The 26,733-nt window shown below is 50.6% G+C and overlaps 1 protein-coding gene across 5 annotated transcripts in view; it reads right to left on the bottom strand.

The window, feature by feature from the left end:
* The window catches only part of FERMT2 (FERM domain containing kindlin 2), a 59,520-nt gene extending 33,001 nt beyond the window's left edge, over positions 1–26,519 (bottom strand). For 2 of the 5 annotated variants that reach the window (XM_069856821.1, XM_069856822.1), the window contains exons 1-3: positions 26,450–26,519; positions 24,048–24,216; positions 3,812–4,045 (exon numbers count right to left, since the gene is read on the bottom strand). In XM_069856821.1, the coding sequence (XP_069712922.1) occupies positions 3,812–4,045; positions 24,048–24,216; positions 26,450–26,515 (469 nt within the window). In that variant the 5' untranslated portion in view covers positions 26,516–26,519. Of the gene's footprint in view, positions 1–3,811; positions 4,046–24,047; positions 24,433–26,449 lie in introns of those variants that run through there. The other 3 variants (XM_069856823.1, XM_069856820.1, XM_069856824.1) reach the window with 3 other exon arrangements.
* Positions 26,520–26,733: the final 214 nt, after the last annotated feature.

Here is a 26,733-nt window from a genome sequence, read left to right as displayed (position 1 = left end):
TCCCGGGCCGGCTTCCAGGCTTCCCATCCCATCCTCCTGCCTGCTCCTACCGCAGGTCAGTCCCTGCGTTAACCCTCCCAACCGGTGGCTGTGGGAATTGAGGGGCTGCGATCCAGCCATTGGGAACTCGATTGGGCTTTTTCCGGCTTCACATGACCTCCAAGGAAGCGAGGGATGTGTGAATGGCTCCAGCATCTTCCCACAACCACCTCCGGGTTCCCCGCGAGAGCCGCAGCCCGGCAGCGAGAGCTGCCCTTTGCAATAACTTCGCTCAGCTCAATATCAGAGGCTTTTCTTTAAAGAACAAGCACATGCTGCAATGGTGACGCCTCTGGGTGCACCTTAGAGGGAATAGAAGAAAAGACATAACCCTAAATAATTCACCCAAGTGTCTTCATAGAATCATTAAGCTTGTAAAAGGCCTTTAGGATCACCCAGCTCCTGCTCGCATATAGAAGTTTCCATAAATCATAGAATCATAGAATCACCAGGTTGGAAAAGACCCACCGGATCATCGAGTCCAACCATTCCTATCAATCACTAACCCATGTCCCTCAGCACCTCGTCCACCCGTCCCTTAAACCCCTCCAGGGAAGGTGACTCAACCCCCTCCCTGGGCAGCCTCTGCCAGGGACCAATGACCCTTTCCATGAAATATTTTTTCCTAATGTCCAGCCTAAACCTCCCCTGGCGGAGCTTGAGGCCATTCCCTCTTGTCCTGTCCCCTGTCACTTGGGAGAAGAGCCCAGCTCCCTCCTCTCCACAGCTACAGTCCCAGCAAAATGAGGAATTACTGACATCATCATTAATCACGCCATAGGCTAAAATTACTGAAGTGTGTAATTAAATGTTCTGGGAGCAAAGACAACAAAGTTATAGCCAAACTAGGAGCAACTCACAAGCACGGTTGTCTCTGCTGGACACCGGTCCAGGCCCCAATGGGCCCCAACTTTAGAAATCAAGGGATGTGCAGAGACAAGACCTGTGCTATTACAGCAGGGATTACTTCTTTCCCCTTCTACCCTGAAACAGCTACTCAGTTTTCCTTGGGGAAACAATTAGTGTGATTAATACAGGGTATGAGTGGTCTCTGCAGTCAACCTGTGCAGAGATGCTGCGGAGGGCAGGACAAGTTAATGGAGAAAAATGGGGTGGCATAAAGACTAACCAGGGGGAAAATAACACAGGGGGAAAAGGTTGGTTGGGAAAACACATTATAGCTTGGTCTGCAAGACCCCTGGAGAGTGTTGTGCGGGAGAAAAAGGAAAATGCAACCTTCCAAGTCCAGGAGGACCCCCCCACCCCACAGCCACTCCAATCTTTGGCAAGCTCCTGCAGGCACCGAGGTGCAGGCAGATATCCCCAATGCCTTCCAGGAACATAATGACCTGTGCAAACTCAGCCTGACACTCACGGGATGGTTTTGCAAGGTAGAAAGCAGCAGCCCCTCTTGCCCGGCAAGCGCGTGACCGCCCAGCAGAGATTAGCTCCTGCCTCCATCATCAGTTCTTGGCTCCTGGAGCCATGGGCAGGGACACCTCCCACTGGATCAGGGGCTCCAAGCCCCATCCAACCTGGCCTTGAACCCCTCCAGGGATGGGGCAGCCACCCCTGCTCTGGGCAACCTGGGCCAGGGCCTCACCATCCTCACAGGGAAACATTTCTTCCTAAGATCTAATCTAAATCTCCCTTCTTGCAGCTTAAAGACGTTACACCTCATCCTATCCCTGCAGTAGATAAAAAATAAATGAATAAATATATATGTCATGCCACCAAGAAGCTCCTCCTCACAGAGATATTTGGACACCTATATGATATAGGTACAATAGATATTATACACCTATGTATAACAGATTCCCAAATAAACCCATGACACCTATATTGTATAGGTGTCCATACATATCTATGGTCCAGGGAAAAGCTTCCCAGCCCCTCCAGCTCCCCGCATTCCAATCCCCTCTTCCCTCCAGCCGATGTGGCTGACGTTCCCATAGCTCTGCTGAACATCTGGAACCCAGTACACGCAAAGACAAAGGCTAAAGAAGATTTAATCGCTGTATTCAGCCACGTAGTTTCCACCCATCCAGCTTCGGCTGGTAAGAGTCGCTAAAACCAGAGTGAGGTTTACAGCAAAAATCCTGCCTTCCCCAAAAATCCAGACTATTCATTCCAGCATGTCGGATGCCACAGCAGGAAAGTCAGAATCATCCCTGACAGCTGTGATTCCCCTCTCTCTCTGCAGCTTCTTCTCCTCCAACAGCTTTAAATATTAGCATTATCCTGCTGGTTTGTTCATAAATTCAGAGAGCCCTGGAGCTGAGCAAAGAGCTGCTTCAGGTCCATGTAAGGTTCTGACCACTCTGTAGCATCAGTGGAAGATCTCTGTTATGTGATTAACTGTATCAGAATTTCCTGACGTGACTCACTGCCAGGAAGGTTCATCAGCAACCAAGCAGATGCCTGGGTCCTCCCTGGTATTAAAAAGAGCAATGGGAGACGGGTGGGGAAGCAAAACCGACTGGGCAATCATGCTGACTAAGCCTTTTCTCTTTTAAGGAGAAATTGCCCAATATTTATATAAAAAAAAAAAAGGAAATAAATAGCAAAAATTCATAATCAGCTATATATATGCCGACCTAACCACAGATGCGCCGGCGGCCACGCCATCAGGCCACACGTACAGCTGAGCTCTTCCTGCCTCAAGAAATAACTGGGTCAGCCAAGAGTAACCCTGGCTGATTTTTAAGAGCAGAAATAGATTTCTTATGGCCACGGTCAGGTTGCAGGCTCCTTTTGGAGGGGAGCAAGCAGGAAGGACACTGGTACGGAGCCGAGTGCTTATTTGAGTTTCCTGGAGAGGAGTTACCATCTCCTGGGTTTTTATCAAGAGGAGCAAAAGCAGTGGCTTCTGTGATAAGAAATTTGTGAAGATGAGTAAGATGCGATTTACAAAAGCAGCAGCCTGGAAAAAGCCCCGCATGATGGGTGGGAAATGATCCACCCTTTCTTCGGGGGTTTCCTCTCTAAATGGCCTCAACTTGCATTAGGGCAGGTTCAGATTGGACATCAGGAAAAATTTCCTCACTGAAAGGGTTCTCAGGCCCTGGAACAGGTGCCAGGGAGGTGGTGGAGGGGTTTAAAGGATGGGTAGATGATGTGCTCAGGGATCTGGTTTAGTAGTCGACAGGAATGGTTGGACTCGATGATCTCAAAGGTCTTTTCCAACCAAGTGATTCTATGATTCTCAACAAGGGAAAGGAGCATGAAGAAGAGTTGGGGAGAAGAGAGGGAAACTCGTTTCCTTCCCTCTACCAGACAGTTTTAAATTGAAACATCATAACTTAATCTCTAATATGATTTTCCACTGGAAGAGAAGCCGTGGAGCTGGCAGATTTCCTATTTCAGGGCTTGTTTTTCACCTAGCACATAAATTCGCAGGAAAAAAACCCACATGACAACTCAAGAGCAGCAGCTTTAACAGAAAGCAGGGCTGCTACAGCCTTGACTAAGACAAAACTGAGAACAGGCTTGCTGTAAAACAGAATTCAGCACAGAAAATGTATTTCTTCCTTCATTTGTGGTACAATGAGTCTCCTTATTTGAGTATTTGAACATGAAGTATTAGATTTGCAATGAAAAAAGAGCAGGCACCCAGGCTGCTTGATGGCCAAGTGACTGTTGGGTGTTTGAAGCTGGAATATCCTTGCAATTTCATGAATTTATGAGACGCGCACAAGTACCAAAGGAGAAGCAGGAGCTAAAACAAGTAACAACCTCCCCCCACCCATCGCTTTCGGTGCTCGCTACTTACTGAATGTTTTGCAGATGTCAGAAACCGCCTTGAAGACCCTGTCCGAGAAGTTGACTTTCACCTTGACGTACTTCATGTTGGGGAGCTGAAGGCGAAGCAGCTTGTGCTGAGGTGTGAACTGGAGCTTGGCATCAGCCTGTATCCCATATTTGTCCAACGTCCAGTGTGTTTTAAGGAGCCAAGTTTTCTTCTTTTCCCACCACAACGCGTGATCTGACCAGTCCTTCTTGACATCTAGATCAAAGAAACCATTTTACCAGTTAGAACCGGGACCAGAATTAGCCTTCAAAATACAATAATAAATGTGTTTAACTGAGATGCTAAAATCCAAATATCCAGCCCTTTTTAGATACAAATAATTGCTGGTAGTCAATAACATCTAGAAGGCACCTTGGAGATAAAAGCAGAAAAGAACCCAAGAGGAATAAAGATGAGACACAACATGTCCATGGATCACTCAGCCCTGAAGTGATGCAGCTGGAGCATGAAGCTGGGTCATGAACTACTCTGTACCTTCCCCAGGAGAGATTTTGCGCAGCTTTTTAGGTTAACTACTAATTCTTGCCCTCATCCATATCACACAGGACACCTGCGCTACCTGAATCTGAACCCAGCCTTGGTTCAGAGGAAAGCAGAACTTGAAGGAGATCTGCAAGAATTCAACAGAGTCTTCCCCAGGACTTTCAGTTTCTACAAAGCTGGAAAATTCCCAAATGAAACCAAAAGTTACACTCCCTGATCAAGAGCCCCTCCCCAGCCTTCCCGCAGCCCCTTTCAGCACTGGAAGCTGCTCTAAGGTCTCCCTGGAGCCTTCTCTTCTCCAGCTAAACAACCCCAACTCTCTCAGCCTGGCCTTGTATGGGGAGGTGCTCCAGCCACACGTCATCATCAGCAGATGCTTGTGCACAGCGAGGCACTGGCCAGAAAGCCAGGGGCAAACCCAGCTGAGCCCGGGGGTGAAGCCCCAGCAGATCCACCACCAACCATGCTGACAGTACCTCGGAACTCACTCCAGGACTGACTTCGTTAAGACTCCCCCGGAGCAACATCTGAACTTCATCAAGATGAGAACAATGTGACAAACTTCTGTCCCTATCTGAAAACAGGATCTTGAGCTCAGGGTTACTGAGAAAACCCAGCAGAAGCTTATTTTTCCTTTGAACTCCTGGTCTACTGACATAATCACACAGACAGCGAGTGGAACCGTTCAGCTCGACTTTTCAACAGCTTTGTACAATCAAATTAAACAAAACCAAATATAGAAAAGCATGCAAACTTGCACAAGCCTTGGCTACTCTCAAAAAAATCTGAGATAGCATTACAATGGACTTTGGTAATGAAGTCCAACTTCTGCCCTACTGAAAGCTGAACAAATTGGCACCGAGAGTCTGGGGGGAGGGAAAAAAAGGCATTTTGAATCACTAGCACTTATGCCTAACAGAGGGGATTTGGTTACGCTGCAGATTAACCTTTCAGGCCATGGCACCAACATGCACAGCATCTTTTGGCCTGAGAGCAATTAACACTTTGAATTAACAGTGAAATGTTTGCTATAGCCAGAAAGGTAAAGGGCTGCAGCTGCCCCATGGGGTAGTTATACATAAAAAAAAGCTTAGCAAATGTTTAGCAGCTGACTTGTGGGGTTGAGTTTAACACTAACACGCTGACGAGAAACCCCTGGTGCTCTGGAAGGGCATGCCAGGGAATGCCAGCCGCCTGCTTAAATCTGATCAAAGGGTTAGAAATCTTCACCAGGGTTCAACTCATGAGTTACCGATTTGTCGGGGCTACAGCTTTGCAACAAGGCTTATTTTTTTGGCTCAGCCTTTTGCCATGTCGCAGGACTGACCCTTCGTATTAGAGCCTGGAGCAGTCTCCAACCATTCCAAACTCACTTTAGAGATCCCAGATCTCCAATTCAAAAGGTTACTATGGGTCCAAAGCCACGCTGCAAGTCTCAGCGAAGGTGTTTTCAGATCCAGAAGCTCCTCTGAGCTCCTAAGGACCTCCTGCACATCCCCGGGCTGCTGTTTCCAGGCATCAAGTGCGCCGGCCTTATGGCAAAGAAGCAGAAATGGTCAGAGCCAGCAAGGGTTCATTAGCATCTCAATCAGAGCAAATAGCAAAAGAAATGGTAATTGTTTGCTGGGATGGGAAAATCCACCCATATTGGTCTAAATCAGGCTGATTCCTGGCCATGGCACAGCGGAGAGGAATGCCAAAGCCACCAGGATTTAAGTGTCCAAAAAAGCATCCTCTCATCATGGTTATTTCTAGCAAAGGAGAGAACAGAGATATCACTGGAAATGAGCTGCACACATGTGCATCAGAGCAAATTTTTGCCATCAATGCTCCCATTCCAGGCAAGGAACCTGCCAGGTGAAGGCTGTGGCTTTTGGAGAGGCTGTAGAGACATGGAGGCTGGACCTGTCAGCATCAGCTGGAGCATGGGATGGGGACAGGGAGCTCCAGGAGCCCAACCTCAGCAGCAGTACCCATGGGAAAAGGAAGCACGGCGTTTCCTTCCCAGCATCAAAAATAATCCCTGCTCTCTGCTTCCTCCACCTTCCTGCGCAGCCTGCACCAAAACCTTGGCTGCTGGGAGCCCAGGAGGGCTAGGGACCTGCCTGTTATTTCTTTTTAGTTTTGCACTTGCCTTCCAAAGCTGTGCTGAGAGGCTGAGACATGGCATGGGTGATGCCAAGGACATTTTTTACAGGAAAACCCACACAGCAAGAGTGCTGTTCACCTTCAAAAGCCGTTCAGACAGTCCTGTAAATGCATCAGGCATCCTAAATTACCCAGACAGCTGTAGAGAACTCTGCGAGGACAGAACATGATGAGAAGAGAGGTGAAGGGCTGCTCAATAAAGTGTTTCAAACCTAAAATATTCAATTAACGCCACTGCCTCACTGCAGTCACATCACACCATCCTGTCCTGCATAATTACAAGTGCAGATTTTTATTCCCACAGCTACCACTAAATTCACGTTGAGAATTCAAGTAGCAGAAAATAACTCTTAATTGAGATACATATAAAGTGTATTTCAATTCTGGGCTCGCTGCTGCACAGACAGACAGACAGACACACACAATTACCATTTAGATCCCAGGACTGAAAGGGGCTCTGGGAAAGCTGGGGAGGGGCTCTTGATCAGGGAGTGCAGGGGTAGGATGAAGGAAAGTGGTTTTAAGCTGCAAGAGGGCAGATTGAGACGAGGTCTTGGGAAGAAATATTTTGCTGTGAGGGTGGGGAGACCCTGGTCCAGGCTGCAGGGGTGGCTGCCCCATCCCTGGAGGGGTTCAAGGCCAGGTTGGATGGGGCTTGGAGTCCCTGATCCAGTGGGATGTGTCCCTGCCCATGGCAGAGGCTTGGATCTGGATGGGCTTTGAGGTACCTTCCAACTCAAACCATTCCATGATTCTATGATTTAAGCACCAAAGCTGAATTTTGGTTAAGTCCAAAGAGGACTGAGGCAGCCTGATGGTGCATTTATCCTATTTTTCCCATGTGTGGGTAGCTCCAAATGTCTCCCCTCTGTCAGTCCATGGATTTGAGGAGTCCCTTTTCTGCTCTGCTTCTGCAGCTCCTATTGAACCTCCCTTCTTCAGAAGCATTCCCATCACTTGGCAGGCTCTCCATGTGAGCTTACGACTTACTAGCAATAGTATACACGTCTCTGGCATTAGATAAACACTGTATTTGCCTTGTTATTTTGGGATATCCCCTATCGCAGATGGACCCTCCATCCATGGACAACAAAGCCCTGATACGACCAAATAACCTCTTCCTCCCTGCCCCTCCCTGGCACATGGTTAAACCCCACTAGATTGATATTTGGGTTTGAAGAGAAGAAAATTGTGTTTAACTCTTGGAAAGTCTCCTGCAGGGAAGCATCAGGGTCCCCTTTCACAGATGCTGATTAAATCCAAAGGACGGCAAAGAGCCTACAAATGCCTCCATCACCTTAACATGGCAGTGAGGTTATTAAAAAGCTCCTATCTAAGCTTTAGCAGGTACAAAGGGAATGTCTGCAAGCTGTCTGATTTGCATCTTTCTGGGGTTTGATTTTTGGGAACAAAGATTTGCAGCTGGAGCTGGTTCCCCTGCGACACCCTTCGCCTTAGGAGGGGAAGCAGATGCAGCCAAAGCAGAGGTTTCAGTTTGTTTCTTAATTATAAGTGATGGCTTTTAGAGCAAGAGATTCGTGTCTTCAGCCCTCCCGGAGAAGCAATAGGAAAGGACTGTCTCCTCTGGTACTAAACACGGCAGAACCAAAGCCCATCCATCCCACTGCTTGTTTTTCCATAGAAACAGAATAAGCACAGCATCCTCCTCAATCCTGGCTCTTCTGTAGCAGTGAGCGAGCATCGGAGCCAATTATTCCTGCTCCAGTTTAGTATAAAATCATAGTTTAATGGAATGGCTTGGGTTGGAAGGGACCTTAAAGACCATCCAGTCCCAACCCCCTGCCATGGGCAGGGACACCTCCTACTGGATCAGGGGCTCCAAGCCCCATCCAACCTGGCCTTGAACACCTCCAGGTTTGGGGCATGATCATGGTTGGAAAATTCAGTTAGCAAAATGCTTTTTCATTAACCACACTATACCTCAAATCACTGCCCATATATATACGCACACACACATTATGCATATAAATATACATATATACTCACATCATATATACACGTATTTGTAAAATATAGGCATAGATGCATATATGGGGAAGGGGCTGGAGAGCAAGTCTTACAAGGAGCGTCTGAGGGACCTGGGGTTGTTTAGCCTGGAGAAGAGGAGGATGAGGGGAGACCTCATCACTGTCTACAACTGCCTGCAGGGAGGCTGTAGCAAGGTGGATGCTGGTCTCTTCTCCCAGGTGATAGTTGATAGGATGAGAGGAAACGGCCTCAAATTGCACCAGGGGAGGTTCAGATTGGACATCAGGAAAAATGTGTTCACGGAAAGGGTTCTTGGGCCCTGGCAGAGGCTGCCCAGGGAGGTGGTGGAGTCCCCATCCATGGAGATGTTTAAAAGACGGGTAGATGAGGTGCTCAGGAATATGGTTTAGCAGTGGACAGGTACGGTTGGGCTGGATGATCTCAAAGGTCTTTAAAGTTTAAAATCCCAGCTGCAGGCAGCAGACAGCTGGAGAGGCAGTTGAGGGATTATAGTACCATTAAGCTCAAATACCTGTTGATAACACATTAATCCAGCATTCACAAGCCTCAAGGACCAGCCAGGGGCTCTCCAAGCCAGAGGCTGGGTGTTGGCTGGTTCCACACCCCTCTTGGGAAGCTGGCAGGGAAGAATAACTTCAAAGGAAAAGAGACCTCCAGCAATAAATACGTGGGGAGTGACTGGTGTGCCCTGGCCGAGCTCCTCAGGAGGGGATGCACCCTCCCAGCCACCCTCCGGTCCTCTCGGGATGCACTGCACGGCCACCAGGCAAGGAAAGCAAGGCAGAGAGAATAAAAAACTTGGAAAGGAGAGCAATTTCAGACTACTAGTGGAAAAAGAGGAGAAAAAAACCCCAAACCACCAAAAGTCATGGACACAATCTCGCACGGCTGCATTAGCAGGTTTACCTTTTCCATGTGCTCTCAAGCAGTGTGTGTCAATGAGGTCTGAACGTCACACTACTACAAAAAGTCAGAATATGTCCCCAAAACATTGAGATGTACCAAAAAATGGCTAATCTGGTGCACAAGCAGGACAGAGGCACTGGGGAAGGCAAGAATAAGGAAGCATTTCACATCAAACAGCGCTGCTGAAGGTCCTGCTCCAGCCAGTGCCTGCTCTCACAGCCATTAATACTATTTACTTTTCCGAAGCTCCTGACACAACCATTAAATACCACCAGGATTCCTTTCCCCACCTGCAGACGCTGGTGCAGGGATTGGCTTCTGCAGCTCAATGGATCTCATCTAGATCCACAGAGTTTGCTGGCGACGCCTGCAAGATCAACGCTCGCTTTTGAAAGATCTTCCCATCCGGCAGCAGGGATCGGGATTTCAGGAGATCAACGTGTCCAGGCTATGAGCTGACTGGCTCATTTTGAGCTAACAAGCTGGAATTTTATGTACGAGTGCACGTCTGTGTCTATAATGTATTTTTCTCCATTTTTTCCTGTGAGGGTGGGGACGCCCTGGTCCAGGTTGCCCAGAGCAGTAGTGCCTGCCCCATCCCTGGAGGGGTTCAAGGCCAGACCTCTAAGATCATTGAGTTCAACCATGTCCCAAAGTGCCACATCTAGCGGCTACCCCTTCCCTGGAGGGGTTCAAGGTCAGGTTGGTTGGGGTTTTGAGCAACCAGACCCAGTGGGAGGTGTCCCTGCCCATGGCAGGGGTGGAACTGAACGGGCTTTAAGGACCCTTTCGACCCTTTCGTCCTATGAGTCTATGATCTATCAAGTACATATTTATATATGTAAATAAAAATATATCTTTATATATAAAAATATGGGTACACACAGAACTATATCCATATTATATGGCTGTACATAAACACACCTACAGAGCTGAACCCATCGCTCCCTATGGGGAGGGACAGGACATTGCCTCCTCGCTGCTCACACTGACCTCTTTAAACTCAGATTCCTTTAAACATGCCAGAGCCACTCCTCCTACAACAATTATGAAAAAAAAAGTTAAAAACAGAGCTGTTTTCATTTATCTCAAGTCCAACAGAAACGTTGGTATGTTTTTCTGGGGGACATGGTCGCTGTCTTCAGGCAAAATCTATTTTTCATTGTAGATTTGAGTCTTCTGGGAATAGACTCCTCTCCATCCCCCAACATGGACTTAATTGCAGAGCAAAGTTCAAAATGGAACAAAAATCCTCCCAGCCTCCGGTCATGACACTTGAAAAAATTATACTCTGAAACAGAGATAACTATCCTATGGAATTATCGGACTGTGGTAATAAAGCTGGAGCCATGACAATCTGATGTTCTTAGTACTAATGAGATTTAATAGGGGGTTATAATTGTGTGCCCCATACTTATTTGACACAGGGTATGAAAAGTTTAGTGTATAGCAGCTCCTCTGCAGTCACCACTTGCAGAGGGGCATTTACCTGCTGGTTATCACCTCGAGTTGCACCAGGGGAGATTTAGATTGGATATCAGGAAAAGTTTCTATACTGAAAGAGTGGTGAAGCCCTGGCAGAGGGTGCCCGGGGAGGTGGTGGAGTCTCCATCCCTGGAGGGGTTCAAAAAATGTGTAGATGTGGCACTTGAGGACACGGTTTAGTAGGCACGGTGGTGTGTGGATGGTTGGACTAGATCGGCTGAAAGGTCTTTTCCAACCTTAATGATTCTATGGATGCAAAGTGGTCCCTTGAATTCTCTCCTACATACCACCATGGGCAAGTATCACTGCTTTTTCCCCTATTTTGTTTTCAGGAGAACAAATATTTCAGAGAACAGCTACACCATGGAGGTGTCCGAGACTGGGCAGATCTGTGCTGCAATTGAAATCCAAAAATAATATTTCTTGCATGAAAAATAGTTTGACTTGTTAAAGAAGATAAAAAATAGGGACGAAAGCAGCCTTGTCCCCACCACTGTGATTCCCATGAGCATGACCGAGTGCAGGAGATCCCTTTTCTAGTCTCGGCATGTCAGGGGACACGCGTGGTTCATGTAAGAAGTGTCAGTGCCTGGATGGGGGATGCTGAGCTTTCAGGCTCAGGCTGCCAGAGCAAGGTCTGCATGCAGGCTTTGGGGAGAAGAGCAAAACCTGAAAAGCCCGAAACCTACTTTTTTAATTTTTTTTAAAGTAAACTGTAGGAAGGAAGTTCTTTTCAAGGTTAATAGGATTCCTCTACTAACACTTGGAAATTTAATTCGTTAAGATGCCACGGCAGCATCCACTACTTGCACCACTAGTGCTGAAACACCAATACCCCCTCCTCCTAGAGCTGAAATGATTTCACAGAATCATTTGGTTGGAAAAGACCTTTAAGGTCATCGAGTCCAACTGTACCTGTCCACTACTAAAGCAGATCCCTGAGCACCTTGTCTGTCCACCTTTAAACACCCTCAGGGATAGGGACTCACACCAGACAAACCAACAAGCACCTTTGCCTTGAACAGATGCCACTGACCTGTGGAAAGAACAGCAAAACCCCCTTTACACCTCTGATGCTGCCCCACAAACACAAAAGGCACAGGCAATCTGCGCCACAAGCTGTGAACCCAGCACACGGTGCTTGCCCTAGAGGTACCTACATATTTTTATTATGCTTTTATGCATAAATTTATTATATGGGGCTGCAGCACCTCCCAGCTAGGCTGAGAGAGTTGGGGTTGCTCAGCCTGGAGAAGAGAGGGCTCCGTGGAAACCTCAGAGCAGCTTCCAGTGCTGAAAAGGGCTCCAGGAAAGCTGAAGAGGGGCTTTTTACAAGACCAGGGAGTGCAGGAATAAGACAAGGGGGAATGGCTTTAAGATGAAAGAGGGGAGATTGAGAAGAGATTTTAGGGAAAAATGTTTTCCAGGGTGCCCAGAGAATTTGTGGATGTGAACACCTGGAGGGGTTCAAGGCCAGGCTGGATGGGGCTTGGAGCCCCTGATCCAGTGGGAGGTGTCCCTGCCCATGGCAGGGGGTGGAACTGGATGGGCTTTGAGGCGCCTTCCAACCTACAGCATTCCATGATCCTATGCCATACCTATAGCAAAACCTATTTCATTTCTCAGCAGCTGCTGCAGCAGGTCACCTATGGGGTTCTCCAAGCTGCTTGTTGCAGCCACACCAAAACCTGTCCAAAGCCCTGAGCGGGGAGAGCTGGTTTGCAACAACCCTGAAACCAGCTGAAGCATCAGGAAACCTTTCAGAGGAGCTGAAAGCCAGGGCCACCTTAGCTCCCCAACAACCCCATGCTAACAAGCGCCAATTGATGCAGGAAGGTCTTCCCAAGGCTTGCTTGCACCCCCACCCCAGTGCAATTTGGCTTCCTCATTCTTCCATGAGGCGATAGAGGAAAGCAAGGGTGGATTTTTATTTTTACTTCTTTTTTTTTTTAAAAAAAAAGAACAGTATCTTTACAACCCGATTTTGCTGAGTGTTTGCCCCCACCCATCAAGCACCCATCCAGACGGGGCTTTCACCAGCTGCTCTCCGCCTCCCATGGAATCGCAAGAAATAGCAGAAAACTCAATTATAAGTCTGCGGTTTCCATGATTCATCCAGCACAAAATAGGAAGCATTGGACAGAAACACAGCAGCAGCGGAAGGAAGGAAGGAAAACCACTTCTCCAGGGAGCACTCGACTGCCTTGACTACCAGCCTGCACGCTCCCTCACTCTCCAGCCGCGTATCGCACTTCCCTTCCCTCAGGGAAAAGGAAAAGTGCCCCAGGGTGATGGAGCCAGCAGTTTGCAATCCTGACTCATCCCCAATGAACGTGGGAGGCGTAAGGTCCCTGCCAAAAAGACATCATACCAAAAGACATCATACCCGATAACAGAGCCAGAGGGCATCTGGCGGGACGGATACGTAGGGCAGACAAAGGAGGACCAAAGAGGCAACCTGAACTCATAGAATCATAGAGTCACCAGGTTGGAAAAGACCCACGGGATCATCGAGTCCAACCATTCCTATCAATCACTAACCCATGTCCCTCAGCACCTCATCCACCCGTGCCTTAAACCCCCCCAGGGAAGGTGACTCAACCCCCTCCCTGGGCAGCCTCGGACAGGGACCAATGACCCTTTCCGTGAAAATAATTTTCCTAATGTTCAGCCTGACCCTCCCCTGGTGGAGCTTGAGGCCATTCCCCCTCGTCCTGTCCCCTGTCCCCTGGGAGAAGAGCCCAGCTCCCTCCTCTCCACAACCTCCTCTCAGGGAGTTGCAGAGAGCAATGAGGTCTCCCCTCAGCCTCCTCTTCTCCAGGATAAACACCCCCAGCTCTCTCAGCCGTTCCTCACAAGGCCTGTTCTCCAGCCCCCTCACCAGCTTTGTTGCTCTTCTCTGGACTCGCTCCAGAGCCTCAACATCCTTCTTGTGGTGAGGGGCCCAGAACTGAACACAGGATTCGAGGAGCGGTCTCACCAGGGCCGAGTACAGAGGGAGAAGAACCTCCCTGGACCTGCTGGTCACGCCGTTTCTGATCCAAGCCAAGATGCCATTGGCCTTCTTGGCCACCTGGGCCACTGCTGGCTCATGGTCAGTCGCTGTCAACCAACACCCCCAGGTCCCTCTCCTCCAGGCAGTTTCCAGCCAGACTTCTCCTAGTCTGTAGCTGCTCAGGGTTGTGCCCCAAGTGCAGGACCCGGCATTTGTCCTTATTAAACCTCATCCCATTTGACTCAGCCCAGCGGTCCAGCCTGTTCAGATCCCAACTTCTCATCTGAAGCTTCAGTCTTGCCAGGCAGTTCCCTGGTGCGCTGTAAGGACGATTATTCTCTGATAAAAGATTAGCTGTCTTGGAAGGTGAGGTTTGCAACCCTCACGATGCCTCAAGCAGTCTCACCCCACGCCAAAGCTGTGAGCCAGCGCTGGTCCCTCTCCTGCAGATCAGGTTGCAGTGAGGTTGGTGTTGGTCTCTTCTCCCAAGTAACAAGTGGCAGGACAAGAGGAAATGGCCTCAAGTTGTGCCAGGGGAGGATCAGATTGGATATCGGGAAAAAATTCTTCACCAAAAGGGTTTTCAGGTACTGGCAGAGGCTGCCCAGGAAAGTGGTTGGGTTCCCATCCCTGGAGGTGTTTAAAAGAAGGGGAGATGAGGAGCTCAGGGATCAGTAGACAGGTACAGTTAGACTTGGATGATCTCAAAAGTCTTTCCCAACCGAATGATTCTATGATCCAACCTCCAGATGTCTTGGGGAGGGGATGAAACCCCACCACTTTTCTTTATTTCTGCATCAGTTACTCCAAGCTCATCAATGGACACAACACACTTTTAAAGGGTGCTAAGATCTCTCACCTTGAGTCCACCTCACACATCAGGCAACCACGTTCAGGCAAGACAGTCTTGGGGCGAGGCACATGGGGCAGCAGCGAGGACAATTTCTGCTGCAGACGGCTCTTGGAGCCACACGTTCTGTTGAGCAAAGCTCTGTGTATTATCAGCGAGGAAGAGAAGCTCAGCGAGACAGCGATACGGCTCTTTCCAGGCAATTTAATAAATCGCAGACTTTCTAATTGAATTTGGAGTTTTGGTAATTAACCCTTCCAAAAGTACATATGCCTGCAGGGAGGAGGTGGGGAGGGGAGGGGGAAGAAAGCAGCAACCAAATAAACACGCATAATCGGCTTGGAAGAGATTTAAAATGTAATAATTGGCAAGATGAATTTTTGGTTGCTGTTGAGTTGTTTTGCAAGCTAAAAAAACACCCGAGGTTAGAAAGGGGAAGGTTTAGGCAACTGCTGGTGTGCCCATTAGCCAACGCACACCCCCTCCCAACGCTGCTCCCAACCTGTTGTCCAAATTCAGCCACATTTCAGAGAAAACTGGAGGTCTCCAAGATGCCTCCTGGTCTGCTGGACAGGGACCAACGCTGGCTCATGGACAGGCTGCTCCCAAGCAAGGTTCATCTCTGAAGGGCCACTAAGTGTGAGCTGCACGCAGAGCTGCGGCAAACTCACTGGAAAATGGGCAAGCGCAAGGAAAGCCAAGGAGAACTGTTCTCCGAAGACAAAAAAAAAAAAAAAAATAAAAAAGCTTTCCTCTGGTTTGCGGAGCTCTTCTCTTCCCCTTTCCCACTCTTTCTACCCGGTGGAAGTTCCAGCCTAAACAACCAAAACCAAAACAATAGGCAAAGGCAAACCTGGGCAAGAAAACTAAGATATTGTAGCTCTGCTCCAACTCCTTATTTCTCCATTTAGCAGGAATTAGGGTTTCTCAGTATTTTTCTGAATTACAACACCTGAAAAACCCTGAACACTGAGAACCATGTCTTACCAGCTGAGTTTTGCTCAGTTCTGTTGCTCTGCTCCTTTCTAAGCTGTGGGTTAATTGGCATTTAAGAATGAGAACAAAGAAATGCATCTTCTTCAGGTTGTTTTAACGGTACGAGGCCTTTTTCCCCCCCCAGGCACACCCCAGGCTGGACACTGGGCTGAAGTCAGTGTTCTAAGAGCTCCAGAAGCTCTGTAAATCTCCTCCCTTCCCCTTGTCTCTAAGAAAAAACACCAAAAAATAATCCCCCAAACAGCCAAAACAAGAGCCTGCAGTAGCAGCGTCACCAGAGATGTTGAAATGACTGAAGTTCACAGTGCAAATAGTCCCACTTCTCTTTCCCAACTCAGTCAACACTCCGCACATCCACAATTTCACACAGTTATCCACAATCCTGTATTTTTTGCTCCCCATAATCAGAGACCATGGGTTAAAACCCACGTTCCTGGTTTGGGTTTTATCATGTCCCACAGGAGGGTTGCAAGAAGCTGCTCATAAACCCGCAGCGGTCTGCAAGCTCCAGGTGGGCGACTACCAAATTCCATGTCTTTAAATCAAAAATCAGAGGCGAGGCGTGATTTTACACTGGAGAACGGTGCCTGCTCTGAGCGCAAACATCGCACATGTAACAGCACGGAAAAAGGGTTCAGAAATCCCTGCCAGGGAACAACCTAGCGGCATTTGGCTTCTGCACTGAAATATTAAACTATTTTTGAGTACAATTTGTTTGGGTTTTTATACGGTTGAGAGAGATTCAGCCAAATGCCTGGGTGAAACGCAAGCCCTGATGGAGAAGGGTGGGGAAGAAGAAAGGAGGGCTCTGGGGGGAGAAAAAGGGAGAGGATGGGTCTGGGGGATGAAAAAGGGAAAAGAGGGCTCTGGAGGGGGACTGAAAAAGGAGGAATGCACGTAAATGTGATGATTTCTATTGTTTCAGTGATGCGAGCGCGAGCGTGGTGAATGCAGCTCTCCAGGCTGGTTTCCCCGCACGCCTCGCGTCAAATCGAAACCTGAAGGAGCTGGAAGAGGAAACTACTGATTTGGGCTGGGTGGGAGCAGCAAACCCAACAATTTCCTGTCTGTGGTACAACAAACCCAAGCTCTGGTATCCGCGGGAACGCTGCCGCCACCACCTCCCACCCCAGCCCCTTTCCCCCTCCAAGTGGGATCTGTGTCATCAGCTGGGGCTTTCGAGCCAAAGCAGTAGGCTCATAGTAAAAGAGTAAGGAAATATTAAATAAAAATATAATTTTAAATTATTTTTTTTTGTTTCCGAAGAGTCATTGCCACTCTGGGCAAGAATATTAATCACTGTGACCACAGCTTGGAGCTGCCTCCGTACAGCTTTTACCTACCCCCCGCCCCAAATTCCTCTACTCATTGGCAGCTCAGATGAATATTCAACTCAGGCTAACAAAGAAGACATTATTTTGAGCCATGATCCTGCAATTCGGTGTGAGCCTACGTAGAAGCTTCCTGGAGCCAAACTTTGGATGTAAAGTAAAGAGCCAGCCCCGCATGGATTGATGAGCATGGCTGGAAAGTGCCTTTATTAATAGGCACTTGCAAATTCTCACTTAAATGTCATTAAAAACGTGTTATTTAGAGGACAGGGATACAGCACAGGTCACTAGCAAAGCTATTAATCAAGTGGCAATATGCAAACGCAGGGCATGTTAGAGGCTCTGTCGGTCTCCTTGAAGATGCTGTTGAAACAGGAGCTTCTCTGCTGGGAGCATCCGGCAGCTTCCTGGGTACCGCTGGCACCTCAAAATGACCCAAACCCAGCTCGTTCCTGCAGCAGGAAGACTTTTGTGCTCAGCAGTGTGCCAGATCTGCCCCCAGCCTCCTTGCTCACCATCCCACCTCCCGCCGGTTGCGCGAGCTTGGCTGTTCCGAAGCCTGGGATGAGGTTCCCTGGGGAATCGTGGAGCAGGCTCAGTGTGGAGAGTCCTGCCTGCCCGAATCACAGTGCCCGACCTGCCCTCCGCAGCAAACACCGCCACCATTTATCACATTATTTGAGACAACCACTCACCACCCCGCCTCAACGGGAATACAAACAGCTTCTCACAAGCCTCCTGGATATTAAACAGCACTCAGAGTCCTTTCCTAAGTGCCACGTGCTTGAACAGCAATATCGAGGAGTGACTGAGAACTGATTTGGAAGCAAAACATCCTTCATGTCTCGACCTACAGCTGATGGTCAGGTGAATATCTGCACACAGAATCATAGAATCACAGAATCATAGAATCACCAGGTTGGAAAAGACCCACTGGATCATCGAGTCCAACCATTCCTATCAAACACTAACCCATGTCCCTCAGCGCCTCGTCCACCTGTCCCTTAAACCCCTCCAGGGAAGGGGACTCAACCCCCTCCCTGGGCAGCCTCTGCTGGTGCCCAATGACCCTTTCCGTGAAACCTCACAAATGAAGATGCTCAGCTCTCACCCTGGTGGCAGGGACAAGAGAAATGCCTGGATCATACTGCAGGCACCAAGCACTGATGCTTGGATAAGTAATTTTGGAAAGCATGGCTATAATAAAATCCTTCCTTTACTTCTCTTTACCCTCCAACCATTTATTTTGCCTCCTCTAATAGCAAAACACAAGTGGTCATCTAGTTAAGCCTCCGCCCAAGTCTCCTTGGAGAAGTTATAACATCATAGAATCATTAAGGTTGCAAAAGACCATCCAGTCCAACTGTCACCCCCACACCACCATGCCTACTGAAGCACTTGAAGTGCCACGACTGCATGTTTTTTGAACATCTCCAGGGTGGAGACTCCACCGCCTCCCTGGACAGCCTCTGCCAGTGCCTGAGAACCCTCTCAGTGAACACATTTTTCCTGATGTCCCATCTGAACCTGTCCTGGTGCAACTTGAGGCCATTCCCTCTCATCCTATCACCTGCCATTTGGGAGAAGAGAACAACACCCACCTCGCTACAACCTCCTTTCAGGCAGTTGTAGACAGTGATGAGATCTCCCCTCAGCCTTCTCTTCTCCACATTAAACAGCCCCAGGTCCCTCAGCTGCTCCACTTAACCCCTGTGCTCCAGCCCCTTCCCCAGCTCCGTTCCCTCCTCTGGATGCGCTCCAGCCCCTCAATCTCTTTCTTGTAGAGAAGGGCTCAAAACTGAACGCAGGATTTGAAGTGCAGCCCCACCAATGCCAAGCACAGGGCGACAATCCCTTCCCTGCTCACCACATAATTTCTGATCCAAGCCAGGATGCCACTGGCCTTCTTGGCTACCTCGGCCACTGCTGGCTCATGTTCATCTGGCTGTCAAACCAGTTCAAAGCAAAAGGACCAAGTCACCTGCAGACTCACCCTCCCTTGCGTTTGCAATAGGAACGGGCTGGGACAAGGACTCTGCATTTCTCTTACGTAGCCTTGAGCTGTTTCAAAGAGTTCATCCCAGTTCGAGCTCAAAGAATTTCCCCAGCAAGTCCCAGGATGGCTCAAAGCATTTATAAGCACTGCAAAACCTTAAACACAAACCTGAGGAAATCAATGATGCTGCAGTTTCTTGGTGTTTTATTCATAACCCTTTATGGGGTCCATTAAGAAAAAGAGACCTGACAGGGAGAACGCTAATACTTTTGATCGATCTTGCAAAGAGTACAGCTGAAGTCTTTGGCAAGATAACGCAGGCAGAGTTCATCCGATGGTGAACAGAGCCCCTCGGGTGAATTTCAGACACTTTTGGAGGCTAAAACCAGCAAAAGAAAAGAGCTCAGTGTGCTACATCACCTAAACCATAACACTCTGCATGGGGCAATTCCTCAGGCGACATCCCAAGCGATAGGAGATAGAGGAGGAGCTGCCCACGGGAACAATGGAGTTTACACCAGTTGCCCAAACCCTTATCATAGAGGTGATTCACCAAGCCCCACCAAGCCCTAGAAGAAAGCATCGCTGCCTGCTGTTATTAGCCGCTGTCTACGAGGACAGGGTGGCATTTACGCAGCCCTCGTGCCACCCTGGCAGGATATAACGGGGACGTCACCACGCTGCAGGGCAGCACCTTGAGCCATCTTCCCACCCTGGCTGGGCAACGCAGCCTTTCGGTCCAGGACTGCTGTAATTCCAAACCCAGATGGGTTTTGTTCGTTCATTTATCTATTTTCTTCAGGTTCAACCCCCTAAAGGCGCTTTGTCTTCTCCCAGTGCTCCCGGTGAGCCCCCTGGAGCTGGCTGCCACACATACACCACGAGTAAAAGAAACCTAGCGAGAAATCTGAATTTCTCTTGCAAAACTTCCATCCTTGGACTTTCTGAAGCTGCTCATTGCACATTTAGGTCATCTGTCTTAATCCATCCCTCTGCCAGCCACGGTTTGTCCCCTCTATCCCTTTATTCCCAGTACCGTACCGAACACCCTGCAAATGCAATCCTACTTCTAACACGTATCCGACAAATCTCACCCAAGCACACTTCAAACAAGCAGGTTTTTTCATCCTTGCATGTGTTTAAACCAGCCTTAAGTTGACAACAACAATAACCTGTGTTCACTTCCTTCCTTCCTCTGCTCCCAGTGATTTGAAGCCTCATTTTTTTTTTCTGTTTCTAAGTCAATAGTGGCAAAATCCCTAAATTTTGGTGAGCACCAGGAGCTTCCAGTACTGCACAGACCAACTAAACACCACTGCTCTTAAAACCTCAGCAGTTCTGTGCCCACTTTTCAGACTCTGCCAAAAGCACACAGCGCAGCTCAATTAACCAAGTGGCTTCATCCAGCGGGGTGATAAATAACAAAGGAGCGAACAGGTCATTGCAATTCACTTGAGTAACCAGAATCCCAGTCTGCCGCTTGGGTTTCTTCCAATCCCTGCCTGCATTAGTGACAGATTTTAATTGCCTGTTCCCAAACAGGCCGACCACAGCCGCTCTGTGCAAGCAACGACCCAGCTGACAAGATTTACTGATAGCTGCAGCCTTGCAATTAGAGATGAGAGACTTCCCCGTGTTCCTGCTCCAAGCGTGGCACCCCAATACGCATCCCCTGTGCGCCCCAGCCCTCTCCAAGGCAAAAGACTATTTACTGCCATCGTTTTCTCCTATAAAGATCAGAAAACACTTGTATAAATCAAGATTTTTCCCTCTTCCACGCTTCCCTCACTGCTGGGAGGAGGGAAGGCATTTGCTCACCCTCCTTACTAATGATTGAAGAGCTTCTACCAGCTTCCTACAACGAGAGCAGGGCTGGCCTGCTCCAGCTTCACAGCGATGCCCCAAACTTCAGTAAAACCCCGGGTGGGCCACGAAAATTGACTTTCGCTGCCCTCCAGCAGCACAGAGCCTACGGGATCGTTGTTCCAAAGGATGGAGCCAGCAAACGCCTGCCCTGCGTAGAGCATCCCTCGTCCTTCCCTCTCCCATGATGCACACGCAGAGCAGTCCACAGGGGATCTCAGAGCTGCAAGGAAACTTTATTTTTAAGACATTTCCTTAAAACTCACGGCAAAAAATCTGCTTTGCAAAAGACGAATCATTTTTTCAGTGCTGGGAGTTGTTAAAAAAGGGCAACAAACACCAGCAGGGACAGAAGAACGATGGGGAGGGACGGGCTAAAAATGCAGGGAAAGGATTTCAATGTGGAAAAATTGCAAAATTAATACATTTAGAGCTGAAGCAGCAGCAGAGGCTGGATGAAGGAGAGCATTGAGAAGGCACACAGGGGCGAGAAGCAAGTCCCGTCCCACCCCGCTCTGCCAAAGCTGACCCTGATAAACTGGCAGGAGCTCAAAGAGGAGCCATAAAAATAATGAGAGGGCTGGAAAGGCTGACACGCAGGAAGATTAAAAGGAACTAAATACGTAGAGCTTGGCTTGGTGACAAAACCCAAGGGGAAAGGGAACAGCCGGAGAGATCCCTGGGTCTTGATCCTCCTGGGGAGGGGTTGTTGAGGCCCTCAGGGCATCTACATCCCTGCTCCCCTCGCGCTGCATTCCTTCCCTCTAATACAATCCCTAATTTAACAAGTGGAGAAGATCCGAGCAAACACATTTTTCGGGGGGGATGCATTACATCAGGAGCTAATTTAGGTCCTTGCTGGGCTCTGTCCCTGTACACGCGCCTGGCATTCAGCACACGAGTCGGCCCCGGCTCCACTTCAGCATCTCCCAGCTGGATGCGAGGGGAGCATCACTTATTCATTCATGATCAACAGGTTCATTTTTTAATCATTTTCAGACAGCTGTTATATTATTTTCCACCCCAGCTGCCGAGTGCTCAACTGCAGCAAATCTTTCTGCAGCTCTAGCATAAAAATAACAACAACAAAAAAGGAAAACTAAGTTTTCAGAGAGTCAAGACTATCTCCAGCACGAGACCCTTGATGCAAGCACTTGCTTCCTTTCGGAACAAGAGTATTTATATCAGTCTCTTCCTTCCTTTCAGTTCAGATAATTAACAAATCAAAACCTAAGCACGGTGGAAGATGGTATTTTTAAAGCTGCTTCGCGTGGAACCGGGACCTGCAGGCACAGCTGACAGCTCCGCTACTCCCACAGCCGCAGGCACGCGCGGGGACCTGGCAATTAATATTTTATTTGAGTAATTACAGTCATCAGCCCAGACTGTACCGTTGAGTAAACACACCCGAGCCATAAAGCGCTGATAACGAGAGAAGGGGGAGGTTTGGCGGGGCAGAGCCGACGAGTCGGGGTGCGTTTGGCGGGGACTGCGCCCTAGTCCTCTGTCACAAAACCATCCTGGAGGATTCGGCACCACGTTCCCACACGCCCCAGAACAAACAGGCTCTTTGTCCAGGGGGGGAACCAAAGCCACCAGACACCGGAGTGCCCTCAGTCCCAAGCCCCCTTCCTCACCCACCCCACCCCATTCATCACTTCATGCTCGTAAACGGCTCTTGGAGACACCTTCCTCGTTTGAAGCAGCTACAACTTCAGAATTACATCTTTTAAACTGGAGAGCACCCCTAAAAATCCCCCCAGTGCCCCAAAACTGTAGACGTTTCCCAACTCTGTGTAAAATCCTGCACGCAAAGCAGCTGGCGGATGGGGACTGAGGCCCCACCAGGCATAAACCAGTCCTGGGCTGTAAAAGTTTGGCTGGTTTGGGGCTGAGGTAGTTGGGAGGGAGCAGTGGGCTAGGAGCGTGGAGGCTCTGGGGGAGCGCGGAAAGGTGTGCAGGGAGAGGGCCAGCTCAGGGCTGGGCTGGGGTCCTAAGCAGAGTGCTGGGTGGGTGCAAGGGCAGGCAGGGGGCTAAGCAGAGTGCTGGGGAGGGATGCTGAGAGCTCACACACAGCACTGGGGGAGCATCCTGGGCACTGGGAGCTCAAACACAGCACTGGGGGAGCATCCTGGGTGCTGGGAGCTCACACACAGCACTGGGGGAGCATCCTGGGTGCTGGGAGCTCACACACAGCACTGGGGGAGCATCCTGGGTGCTGGGAGCTCACGCTCAGCACTGGGGGAGCATCCTGGGTGCTGGGAGCTCACACACAGCGCTGGGGGAGCATCCTGGGCGCTGGGGCAGGGTGATGTGAGCCAAAGCGCAGTACTGAAGCAGGGAGCTGTGAGCTGAAGCACTGCACTGGGGTAGGGTGCTGGGTGATGGAGCACAGTCCTGTGGCGAGGCTTGGAGCACAGCACTGGGGTAGGGCTGGGAGCACAGAGCTGGATAGGGTGCTGGAGCACACTGCTGGGGCACGGTGCCGGGAGCTGGGAGCACAACAGCGGGGCACAGTGCTGGGAGCTGGGACAGGGCACTGGGAGCTGGGACAGGGCACTGGGAGCTGGGACAGGGCACTGGGACAGGGTGCTAGGGGCTGGAGCGCACCACTGGGACAGGGCACTGGGAGCTGGGACAGGGCACTGGGACAGGGCGCTAGGAGCTAGATGCAGCACTGGGAGCAGGAACACACCACTAAGAGCTGGGGCACAGCACTGGGAGTGGGGGCACAGCACTGGGAGCTGGGTGCTGGGAGCTGGGGCGCAGCACTGGGAGCTGGGGCACAGCACTGGGAGCTGGGGCACAGCACTGGGACAGGGTGCTGGGAGCTGGGGCGCAGCATTGGGAGTGGGAACACAGCACTGGGAACTGGGGCGCAGCACTGGGAGCTGGGGCGCAGCACTGGGAGCTGGGGCGCAGCACTGGAACACAGCACTGGGAGTAGGAACACAGTACTGGGAGCTAGGGCGCAGCACTGGGAGCTGGGAACACAGCACTGGGAGTGGGAACACAGCACTGGGAGTGGGAACACAGCACTGGGAGTGGGAACACAGCACTGGGAGCTGGGAGCAGGGTGCGGGGAGGATGCTGGTGCAGGCGCCGCGCTGGGCGCTGGGTCCCGGCTCACTCACCGAGCTTCTCGACGAGGCGCAGCATGACGCCCCCGATGTGGATCTCCCCGGTGACCCGCAGGGTGACGTCGCGGCCCAGGTCGGTGACATGGACGCTCAGCTCCCACGTCCCATCGGCGTAGCAGCCGTCCGGCATGCGGATCCCGTCCAGCGCCATCGCCCCGGCCTCCTGCAACGCCGGACGAGCTTCGGCTGCGGTTCGGCTCCCTTCGGAACCGCTCGGCTGCAGTTCGGCTCCGCTCGGAACCGCTCGGCTAGGGTTCGGGTCCGCTCGGAACCGCTCGGCTAGGGTTCGGTACCGCTCGGAACCGCTCGGCTGCGGTTCGGCTCCGCTCGGCTGCGGTTCGGAACCGCTCGGCTCCGCTCGGCTCCGCGCCCCGAGGGGGGTGCCCCGCGCCGCGGGAGGAGAAGGGGCGGGCGCGGAGAGGGAGGAGGAGGAGGAGGGGATGGAGGAGGAGGAGGGGGATAATAATTAAAGGCAAACTCTCCCCGCGCCGCCGGGCCCCTTGGCCTTTTATGGAAGCGCAGGACGGAGCGGAGCGGGGCTGCTCCAACATCCGGGCTCCGCGGGGATGGGGGGTGGGGGGGGCGACGTCCCAGCCGGTCCCCTCGGGTCCCTCCGCCAGCCGGGAAGCGACCTCCATGTCCCCATCCCTCGGGGCCGCTTTCCCCCTCCCCCCTGCTTTTTCCCTTCGCATCGCAGAATCATGGAATGGTTTGGGTTGGAAGGGACCTCAAAGCCCATCCAGTGCCACCCCTGCCATGGGCAGGGACACCTCCCACTGGATCAGGGGCTCCAAGCCCCATCCAACCTGGCCTTGAACCCCTCCAGGGATGGGGCAGCCACCCCTGCTCTGGGCAGCCTGGGCCAGGGCCTCACCACCCTCAGCGTGAAGAATTTATTCCTAATTTCCTCCCTAAATCTACCCCTTCCAATTTAAAGCCATTCCCCCTCGTCCTCCAGACCCTTGGAAAAAGCCCCTCCCCAGCTTTCCTGGAGCCCCTTTCAGCCCTGGAAGCTGCTCTAAGGTTTCCCCACAGCTTTCTCTTCTCCAGGCTGAACAACCCCAACTCTCTCAGCCTGGCCTCACAGCAGAGCTGCTCCAGCCCTTGGATCATCTGTGTGGCCTCCTCTGGACCTGTTCCGACAGTTCCATATCTTTCTTTCTTCTGTTGGGGACTCCAGAACTGGACACAGGACTCCAGGTGGAGTCTCAGGAGAGAGGAGCAGAGGGTCAGAATCCCCTCCCTCGCCCTGCTGGCCACACTCCTTTTGATGCGGCCCAGGATACTGTTGGCCGCCAGCTCATATCTTCATTAGTGACCTGGATGTAGGGGCCAAGAGCAGCCTGATGAAGTTCGCAGGTGACACCAAGATGATTGGGGAGGTTGACACTCCAGAGGGAGGAGGTACCTCCAGGGTGTTGATCAGTTCTCCCAAGTAACAAGTGATAGGAAGAGGGGATGGCCTCAAGTTGCACCAGGGGAGGTTCTGATCAGACAATAGGAAAACTACCTTCTCTGAAAGGGCTCTTGGGCTCCGGCAGAGGCTGCCCAGTGAGGTGCTTGAGTCACCATCCCTGGAGATATTTAACAGATGGGTGGGTGAGGGGCTCAGGGATCTGGCTTAGTAGTGGACAGGTACGGTTGGACTTGATGATCTCAAAGGTCTTTTCCAACCAAATGATTCTATGAACACCTGGACAGGCTGGAAGAGTGGGCAAGCAGGAACCTTGTGAAATTCAGTGGAGGTGAGTGTAAAGTCTTGCACCTGGAGATATATAACCTTGGTGTGCAGCTCAGACTGGGTTCCACCAGGCTGGAAACTAGCTCTGTAGAGAAGGACCTGAGGGTCTTGGTGGATAACCGACTCAACATAGCTGCAACGGCTCCAGGCTGGAGAAGGTGCAGAGAAGGGGCACTAACATTCTCAGAGGACTGGGAAATCTTCCATACGAAGTAAGGCTGAGCAAGCTGGGTTTGTTCAGCCTGGAGAGGGGAAGGCTTAGGGGAGACCTTATCGTTGTATAACAGCACACGAAGGGTGTCTGCCAAGAGGACTGAGACTGGCTTTTTACAAGGAGTCACATGGAAAGGACAAGGGGTAATGGATATAAGTTGCTTCTGGGGAGATTCCGGTTGGATTCCAGAAGGAAATTTTTCCCCATGAGAACAGTTAAACATTGGAATCATCTCCCCAGGGAAGTGGTGGATTCCTCTGTGCTGGACACTTTTAAGGCTCAGCTCGGCAGAATGCCGGGCCATCTTGTCTAAAGTGTAGGTCACCTAAAGAAGTTGAACCAGATGATCCCCGAGGTCCCTTCCAACTGGCCATTCTATGATTTAAAACCCCAAAGAGCCCCTAATCCATAAGGAGAATACCCGTTAGGCAAACCCCTTACCTTAGCGTTGCAGTCTGTGCCTGCGCTGAGGCTGGGCGATGCGCTGATTCCCTCCATCCTCACCATCTGTGAATCTAGGAAATGGGAGCTGCCTGTAAAGAAGTGTCGGAACAGGCACAAATGGAGCAAAAAAACCCTGTTATCCGCTTCCTGTAGCTCCCCACCCAGTGATACATACATCCCGCCAAGGCAGCCCGGCTTCCTGGAAACCCATCGCGTGGAAGGGGCTGCGTTTTGGTGGTCGGTGGCAGTGGGCAGGATGTGTCCCACGTCGTGCCGGGCAA

This window comes from Phaenicophaeus curvirostris, chromosome 5, assembly GCF_032191515.1.
Source record: "Phaenicophaeus curvirostris isolate KB17595 chromosome 5, BPBGC_Pcur_1.0, whole genome shotgun sequence".
NCBI lineage: Eukaryota > Metazoa > Chordata > Aves > Cuculiformes > Cuculidae > Phaenicophaeus > Phaenicophaeus curvirostris.
The sequence above is the reverse complement of the archived record's forward strand: the minus strand, read 5'-3'. Positions and strand labels throughout refer to the sequence as shown.